The following is an 8,686-nucleotide window of genomic DNA, read 5'->3' as shown; positions in this document are numbered from 1 at the left end:
AGCAAAGCCCCTCCAGCTCGCAGCCCCAGGCAGGGGCCTTGGTCCCCCCACCCCACCATCCACGGTGACCCACAGACAGAAGGAAGCAACAGATGACCGCGCTTGCGAGCGCAAAATACTTTATTTACCAATTTGCGGTGTAACAATTTGCATTTAGGAAAAATAGCAGCTCCCGCCTGGCCTGGCAGGGAGCTTCTTGAATCAAAAGTCGCTGGCAGCCGGTGCGGGCAACGGTGGGCAGGCCAAGCGGAGGAAGCCAGGGGCATGGCGCCAGGAGGGTCTGGGATCCCAGGACCCCCACTGAGCGCGGACCAACGGACACAAGAGGCTGCTGCCCCGTCAACCAGTCCTGGCCTCTCTCCAAGTGAACAAACGCACCCAGACGTGCGTGTGGGCGACACCATGGGACAACTTCCGTGGCCCTTCCGAGATGACCCAGGGGCCGGGGGAAACAGGAAGCCTGCACGGATTCCACAGTTAGACCATTTCTGCATTTAGATTTAAGACCCCAAGCAAACTACGCTCCCCGGGGGAACCTACAGAAATTATTTTCTAATGATTCTTATAAATACTTAAATCTTTTCTGTAGTCTCTTCACACCTAACAAGAACGAGAGAGGAATTTTCTGAACAGTCGATAAAGCCGTAAAGCTCGGAGTCCGGTGGGGAGGGTCCCCTCTGTGGTTCCCCGCAGCTGGCGGGCCGCACGGCACCTGCGGAGCTGGTGCGGGAAGAACAGAGCCTTGGACTCAGAGCGCGCGTCAACAGTCCGTTCCGCCCGCTCTTCCAGATGCCACCACCCTGAGAGGACGGCAACCAGGTGAGAGAAAGCAAGGCAACTGGACGGCACCGTGAAGACCAGTCAGGACAGAGCGCAGCGCCGACGGTGACACAGAGGGCACCGTGGCCCCTCGAGGTGTCTCGTCAGGCTTGTCACAGACTGGAGAAAGCCCCGTCCAACTTGTCACAGTGAGTTTCAGTAACGTGGACCGATGGGGGCCAGTCCGCGGGGGGCACAGCTGCAGGGCCGCCCCCCATGGACGGGCAAAGCCGGGCCCCTGGCTCGCACGGGGCACAAAAGAAGCTGGAAACATCTTTGCCACCCGGCAGAGATGTGCTTCAGTGACTCGGGCCTCTCTCGAAAGCTAACCGAATTCTTGCCACCGAGTCCACAGCTCCTCGGGGACTTTGATGCAGAAAGGACCTCCACGGCCACCAGGAAGGCGGTGGGGCCTCTCCTGGGCCCAAGGCTCACTCTTCACTCGGCATTTTAAAGGACCCCGGGGGGGTTGGGGGGCAGCACGGTTAGGTTTGCAGAGACACCTGGGTTCCTCAAGAGCGAGATCTTCTTGCAGCGAAGACGCCTCCAGCCTCACCCGGCACAACGCTCTTCCAGGACGGACAGTTTTACCCTTAAATCACCGTTGGGGAATGAAGGAGCCAAGAGCGCCCCTGCTCCAGCCAGCGGCTTCCAGGGGCTGCGCACCTGCCTCCGGCCACCCTTCAGAGACGGCGGCGGAAGAACAGGTTCGATCACGTGGCATCACTGCGTGCTCATTCGGGGACGCGGGGACGGTGCAGGCGATCCATCTGAGTTCTTGCTGGAGCGGAATGATGGCTTCAGGGTTCCAGATGCTACTCCAGGGTGGGGACCCTTCTAGCTCAACGCTGGGTACTTCCTCTGGCCAATCCTCCCCATCCTGGAGCCTCCGGAGGGGGCCGAGGCCTGCAGACAAGAAGAGCGCTGACTTCCGTGTGCCCGAGGCCTCCGAGGCCGGTGGCACCCCGGGAACACCTCGAGACTCGGGGGGGCGGGACCGTCTACACCAACCCACAGGCAGTCCCCCTGGTAATTGGCCAGGCCAGGACCAAATCAGTCGTTCTGAAAGGCTTGCGCTGTGGCCAGGCGGTGAAGCGAGGAGCCGGCCGCAGCGGGCGCCGGGAGAGCCTGCGGGCGGCGCGTGGGCGTTGCCGGAGCCTCCTCGCCGCAGCCCGCCGGGAGTGTGCACCGGAGAGTTCGGGTAACATAATGGCTACGAGATGGCGGTAACAGGGTGGGAAAAAGCACATCGTGGGAGTGGAAAAGCAGGTGCACGGTGGCCAGGCTGTAACTTGGGTGGGACACGGCAGCCCTAAGGTCGGGCTGGTAGGGGGATGAGAGTCAGGTGCAGAGGGAGCAGGCCCGGTCACCCCGGCCCGTGAGGACAGGAGCCGCACCAGGACACCTGGGCTCAGGCGAGCGTTTACATCCTAAATGCCAGGACCACCCCGCCCTGGCTCGCCCCACACCGGCAGCCAGTCTGTCTGCTACAGGCAAAAACTGGGCACGGAGAAGAGAGAAGGCAGAGGCAGAGAAACGGAAGGGAACGTTCAGCAACAGCCCCCACATGCAGGACACGGGCTGGCCAAGAGGAGGGCCCAGGCCCGCGCGTGGGAGTCAGACGCAGACCCGCGGCACAGCGTGTCGGCCGGAAAGCACAGGAGCCGGGAGCGGGAAAGGCCTGACCGAGAAGGGAGAAGGGTCAGCAGGCGCGGGCGGGGGCCAGGGCGGCACTGACCTGTGCAAACGGAGCGGGGCTGTAGAAGGGCACGGCTGCCCCGGGGTGGTCACTGGGAGCCTGAGAACCACAGAGAGCCGTGTCAGCACCGCCGCGACAGCGCTGCACTCGCTCCCTTTGTGAACAGACACACTCCTGGGGACCGCTCCCACTGATTCTAAGGGAGCCACGGACGCAGGTGGAGACACTTGTCGCAGCCCTGGACGTAATTACGCCAAGGTCCACGGGAAAATGGTGACACGTAAAGCAGCATGCAGAGAGAAGGGCCTCGAAACCAGAACATGCGGGGACAAGGAGTGCGCGGCGCCAAGATGTCCCGTTCGTGCCGACATGGGGCAGTTAACAGACGCTTCTGAGGACTTCAGACCTCAGTGCCCGGCTACGAAAGCCAGTGCTTTAGTGTGCAAAGGAAAAGGTGACACGAAGCCTTCTACTGAGCCAACGGAAGCTCTGTCCCACGATACACAGGAAAGATGACACATTCCTTTATCTCTCGCCCAGACTGGCCGGAGGACAGCTTCCTGCCGCCCCCCGCCTGGCCTATGAGATGCCGTCTCACACTTGGTCAGAGAACGGAAGTCCCTCCTGCCCCATGGGCTTTGGAAACCCACTCATACACGGTGAGGCCACGACGGAGGCTGGCCATGTGGAAAAACCAATCCAGAAAGAACATTTAACAGACCGCACTCATTCACTAGGCACATCGGGGTCTACGTGCCCGTCAGTGCATCCTCAGGACAGCTCCCGACCCCCCGAGGTCCTGGGGAGAAAGGAACACTACATCCTCCGGTGTGTGGTGGGTGGGGAGGCAGCGGGTCGCGTTAGTGACACGGGCACAGTGGCCAGCCAGCACAGTGCGCTCAGAGGGGACACAAAGGCGACCCAGTTCAACGCGTGTCCAGTGAGAACCGCCAGGCACAGGTACCTGATAAAAATGCTGGCTTACTTCACGTGACAATGAACTCAGTGAACTACAGCGTGAAAGCTACAGGAACACATACAAAACACACACAAATAGAAAATCAGCATGCACGCTGCCGCTCTGAGCGGTCCGTGTAACCCCCGAGAGCTGCAGGATGCCCTCAGAACCGGGACAGTCTGGACGGAGAGGAGCCAGAGTTAGCTTACAAGGCCTGCCTTCGGGGGCAGCTCTTAGAGAGAAAACACCCCCAGCTGGGGGCCCGCGGTGGCCCGGCCATGCTGGGCAGCGCCAGGGGCAGGTGCACTCCAGCCCTGCTTGAGGTGGGGACCCTCAGACAAGTGGGACAGACTTGTGGGACAGACAAGTCTGCACAGACAAGTGGGACCATCTGTTGTACAAACTTGACACCGGGCAGTTTTAAGAGGCTGCTCAACTGTCTCTTCTGACTCGTCAAGACTTGCTTTTAAAGGAAGCAGCCACGTGGACAGTGCACACGAGCGACGTGCCGGGCCTGGCTTCTGGGCAGGTCCTTTTGGCGGGAGGGCCTTACCTCTCCTCCGCGGGAGCCGTCCTCGCCGGCGGGTGGGAGCTCATGGCCAGCGAGTGAAGTGGCAGAGCTAAACGCCTGTGGGAGGAAGACGATGTGCAGCCGTCCCACCGGTGGAACCACACGGGACCCCACCCCGACCTGGCCCAGCCCGGCCTGGAGGTGCTGGGCTCCACGGAAGGCACCGGTCTGAGTAGATGCAGGGCCCATCGCTCCGCCGCCCATCTCCAAGGAACGCGGATCCCAGGCCCACGACGGCCTGGTCATCCCAACTCGGAGCAGGAAACAGACTTTGAAGCATTACGTGACGCCTTACATGTTAAGCAGCTCATTAGCTGGGGACCCAGGCTCGCAATCCACTGTCCCCTCAGACACCAGACTCTCCGTGATTCCGTACCCCAGTTTCCAAAATTAGAAACCACCTTTCCGACTATGATTTCAGCGAGACAACCACGAGGCCTCGTGCACACGGTCACACTCCCCATCTGTAGAGGGAGTCTTCCTATACACACGGACTTGGTCCCCGGGTGCACAATGGGCCGGACACAAAGGCTGGGCCAATCTCCCAGGCAGGGTGTGGGGCAAACCCTCCCCGCCCGCCCGGCCTGCAGCCCTGCTCACCTGGGGCTCCGAGGCCGGCTCTGCGCTGGCCGGACCGCCTGCAGGCACCTGCCCTTCCCTGCCGACCCCCCCTGCGGGTGGGACTTCCTCTGCGTCTGTGAAGGAGACAGCGCAGGAAGCTGTCGTTCTGTTCACAACAACGCCGGCCTGTCGTTTCCCACAGTCCCATTCGAGGGGGACAGAGAAGGGGGTTCATGAACGAGCAGATGAGCCCCGGCTCTGCCGGGTCACTGTTCTTACGGGAGATTAAAGCCAGAGGAGCTCAGGAAAGGGATCAGAGATCAGAAGGTCCCACACTGCCCACCTGGATTCGGTCCGAACACGTGTGCAGGGATCGGGAGCGGGGCCAGGGGGGCAAAAAGCTCCGCAGGAGCCAGAGCCGGCTCGCTGCGCTGGGGCCCCCCGGGGTTCAACACGTCCACGTAGCGTGCTCTGGCTCCAGCTGCACCGGAAAGAGCGGCAGATTTGGGTCAGCGCCCCAGAGCATCCTGTTCCCCCGGGGTCCCCCTTCCTCCAGCGGGAAGAGCAGACGGGGACGCAGCTCTCCACATGGCACAGCCCGGCTGCTACCCCGGGGGAGGTGCCCATTCTACACATCGAGGCTACCAGAGCCGCGCTGCTCACTAGCAGCTTGGGGGCTGCGGAGCAGGGCTCTCGCGCTCTAGAGACGGTGGGGGGCCCCCTGCAGACTCGCCTGAGGAAAACTAGGACCCCCCTTACAGACAGACAGACTGCCATCTGCCCTGTACTTCCAGCCCTTAAGCTCCGGCATGTCTGCAGAACAAGCAAGTTCTCAAACCAACTCTTGATTTCTGGCTCAACTCTGTTACCTGCTTTCCTAGAGAACATGTTCACAGAGGCCCTCGGGGGCCCTCCAGGACCAGGGGGCGCAGCAAGCGGAGCCTTGGGGAGCGAGATGGGTGGGGGCGGCGGAGCCTTCCTCTGTGGAGGGGAAAGCCGGCTCAGAGCCCTGCCTGTGGACCCGGAGCCGCCGGGACGGTATGCGGAGCGAGGGCCCAGGCAAGCAGAGCGAGGAACCAGACGTACCTCCTCCTCTGGCTCGCTGACGTCCACCCACCGGTTCTTCTTCTCATCCCAGACGATCTGCCGCGATCATAAAAAGTAATGTCAGGAGACAGAGCCGAGCGGAAGCAGCGCCTGCGGCCTCCGGGCCTGGGTGACCAGGCCCGTGCGCACTGGCGACCCCAGGCACGGGCACGCGCATGCCCCTCGGGGCCGCGCTCCCCAGCACTCACTGATTTGTTCTTGTCGTCCGGCAAGTAAGCTTCTGTCCTCCTTTTCCCCGGCAGCCAACGGGAGAACCAGGACTCGCCGCTCTAAACATGAAAACCATCAGAACCGCCTCGAGGACACGGTGCCGCGTGAGGGGAGCCCAGCACCGAAAGGCCCTGAGGACCGGCTCCTAGGAGGCCCCAGAGGAGCCGCACGCACAGATGCGGGAGGGGAGGGGCACAGTGTGCACCGAGGCCAAGGGCCAATCTGAGAACACAAGTCCCGAAGACGGGCGGGGGCAGCTAACACCATGGAACTGCCCTTAAAAACAGTTAAAATGGTTCACATCTGAACACGTGCCTTTTGGAGCTTTTCCTGTCTGAATGCCAACGAGCAGCAGGCTCTGGCATTCTCCCAGACTGAGCGGCAGCAAGCAGACCGGTCATGTCCTTGTGGGCCCTGGGGACAGTCCCCCACCCTGTGGCCTTGTGCCGGGAGAACACACATGTCAGGGACGCTCACTTCCATCCCGGCAGGCCGTGCCTCAGCGGAAACACAGACAAGGAGGCAGCGGGTGTGTGTGCTCGCAGACCCGCCGCTCTGAGCTCCGCAGCGCTCACGACGGGTCAGCGTCCTCTTCTAGCTCAGGCTCACGCACGCTCGGAATCTGATCTGTGTCCCCCTGTGATGCCAGGCGTCAAGGGGAACCGGGGCGGCTCAGTCTCTTGAGCACCCGACTCTGGTGTCGGGTCGGGTCACGACCTCAGCCGGGGTGGGGTCTGGGATGCAGCCCGTGTCAGGTGCTCTGCTTGGTGGGGAGCCGGCTGCTCCTGTGCCCTCTGCCCCTCCCCCTGCTGGTGCGCTAGCCACTCTCTCTAATAAATAAACACGAGCTTAAAAAAAAAAAAAAAAGAGGCTAACAGTTAACTAAAGTTCGATTTGCTAAATGTACGGAAATCAAGAACAAGTCTCGCGTAAACCCACGTGAAGAGAGTAAAGAGACGGTCTGCAGGCTGGGGGACAGCACCGGTGACGCACATATGTCACAGAGGACTTGGGGCCAAGATGCTCAAACGGGTGAAGACAAGCCAGCACCACGCAGGAAAACACACAGGCGGTGACAGGCGCGTGAGAAAGGTGCCCGGCACCCCCACTCGTCAGGGAGCGAAGTGAAAGCTCCAGGAGACACCACAACCCCCGCCGAGAGGCCGCCGTGGGCGGCCCAACCACCCTGTGTGCGCGGGAACCAGGAATGTCACCAGCTGGGCTGGTGACAAGGAATGACTGGGCCTCTCTGGCTCTGCTGGGGTCACCACGTGCAACTGTCTAGGAAAAGAGCCAGGTCGCACCTTCCCACACTGGACACACAGCTATGCCCGGACCTAGGCATGCCCTGAGAGGAAGGAGTGGTTTCGCCAAAAGAGACAAGGAGCACACGTCATACGTCATCACCCATCTAAAAAAGGGCCACTGGGTGGCTCAGTGGGTTAAGCCTCTACCTTCAGCTCAGGTCATGGTCCCAGGGTTCTGGGATCGAGCCGCGCATCCGGCTCTCTGCTCAGCAGGGAGCCTGCCCCCCCACCCCCCGCCTGCCTTTCTGCCTGCTTGTGATCGCTCTCTGTCAGGTAAATAAAATCTTAAAAAAAAAAAAAAAAAAAAAAAGACCAACATCTATCACCAAGAAAGAGGAAATATAAAATTTTAGCAGCTGCATTATAACAGATACCATGACCCGATGATTTCGAAAGATTAACCTCCTTTACAGGAAGTTACGGGACAGGTCCCAAAGTCTGAAGAGGCCACCATCTGGGGTGGGTTCTGACAGGCCATGGGGACCCATGGGGCCTCCTGGTCCCATTCCAACTGCTCCGGCTAGTGGTCATACAGGACACGGACACACGGGCACTCAGGGAGCTTTGCGTGCTTCAGTGGGTGCCGAGAACAACAGGAAGGCCTTGGCCCGCCGCCAGTGTGGGGAAGTGCTCTGTGGGAGCTGCCTCCGCCCTGGACCCCAAGCCCCCACCCTGCCGGAGCCAGGCCATGTCTCACCTTCTTGGGCTCCCTAGTGTCTTTTCTGTTTGCCGGTGCGGGTCTCTTCACATCGGGAGCGGACGTCGGCGGCTGCAGAGCACTGGAGCTAGCACCCTCCCCCGCCGGGGGCGCGTCAGAGTCCTGGGACACGCCGGAGGAGCCCTGTCCCAAGGCAACACGGGAGCAGGCTCACCCAAGGCACCTCCCTGGGGGCCCTGAAAACCCGTGAGCCATGAGAGCAGAGCGGGGGAGGGGAAGGGACAGCAGCCCCAGCCTCCCGCCTGCTCCCGCAAGCAACTGTGCTGGGGTGCACTGGGCACTACAGGGCTGGAAGAAGAGGTTTGAGAGTGTGTGTCGAGGGGACGCTAGCTGCGGACGGGGAGGAGGTGTGTTAAAGACTTGTTTTTTTTTTCAGTTTATCGCTTCGCTTATCACTGAGCGAAGACCCCGTCTTCCATAAACTCTCACTTTACGTGAGAATATTTTCATGGAAGAACGCCCAGCAGAAGTCTGGCCTATGGCAAGTGCCTGTGGCAGTGTGCCCACAGAAGCCCTGGTGTGTGGAGATGCGGCTGTGGGACACGCCGCGCAGAAAAGCACGTGTCCCTCCCCGCTGTGGCCAGAGCAGCCGAGACACGCGCCAAGAATCTCGAGACGGACAGTGAGGTGTCAGGGACCCTACTGCAGAGAGGGGTGCAGGACCGGGGAGGCCTTTCCGGTTTGGAAAAGTCATCGTCAGCAACGCAGCCTCCCGAGAGGGGCTGTCCGTGCGCCA

General features: G+C 61.1%; 1 protein-coding gene across 10 annotated transcripts in view; it reads right to left on the bottom strand.

The window, feature by feature from the left end:
- Positions 1-93: 93 nt before the first annotated feature.
- SEC16A (SEC16 homolog A, endoplasmic reticulum export factor) overlaps positions 94-8,686 on the bottom strand; it is a 32,859-nt gene continuing 24,266 nt past the window's right edge. For 4 of the 10 annotated variants that reach the window (XM_059410305.1, XM_059410304.1, XM_059410306.1 and 1 more), the window contains 11 exons: positions 7,930-8,073; positions 5,904-5,984; positions 5,695-5,751; positions 5,478-5,589; positions 4,952-5,089; positions 4,648-4,742; positions 4,030-4,104; positions 3,483-3,542; positions 2,558-2,617; positions 1,835-2,032; positions 94-1,725 (listed from right to left, as the gene is read on the bottom strand). In XM_059410305.1, coding sequence (XP_059266288.1) covers positions 1,657-1,725; positions 1,835-2,032; positions 2,558-2,617; positions 3,483-3,542; positions 4,030-4,104; positions 4,648-4,742; positions 4,952-5,089; positions 5,478-5,589; positions 5,695-5,751; positions 5,904-5,984; positions 7,930-8,073 — 1,089 coding nt within the window. In that variant the 3' untranslated portion in view covers positions 94-1,656. The remainder of the gene's footprint in view (positions 1,726-1,834; positions 2,033-2,557; positions 2,618-3,482; positions 3,543-4,029; positions 4,105-4,647; positions 4,743-4,951; positions 5,090-5,477; positions 5,590-5,694; positions 5,752-5,903; positions 5,985-7,929; positions 8,074-8,686) is intronic. The other 6 variants (XM_059410310.1, XM_059410312.1, XM_059410314.1 and 3 more) reach the window with 3 other exon arrangements.

This window comes from Mustela nigripes, chromosome 9 (genome assembly GCF_022355385.1).
Source record: "Mustela nigripes isolate SB6536 chromosome 9, MUSNIG.SB6536, whole genome shotgun sequence".
In the NCBI taxonomy this organism is placed as follows: Eukaryota; Metazoa; Chordata; class Mammalia; order Carnivora; family Mustelidae; genus Mustela; species Mustela nigripes.
This window is presented reverse-complemented; position numbering and strand designations above follow the sequence as displayed.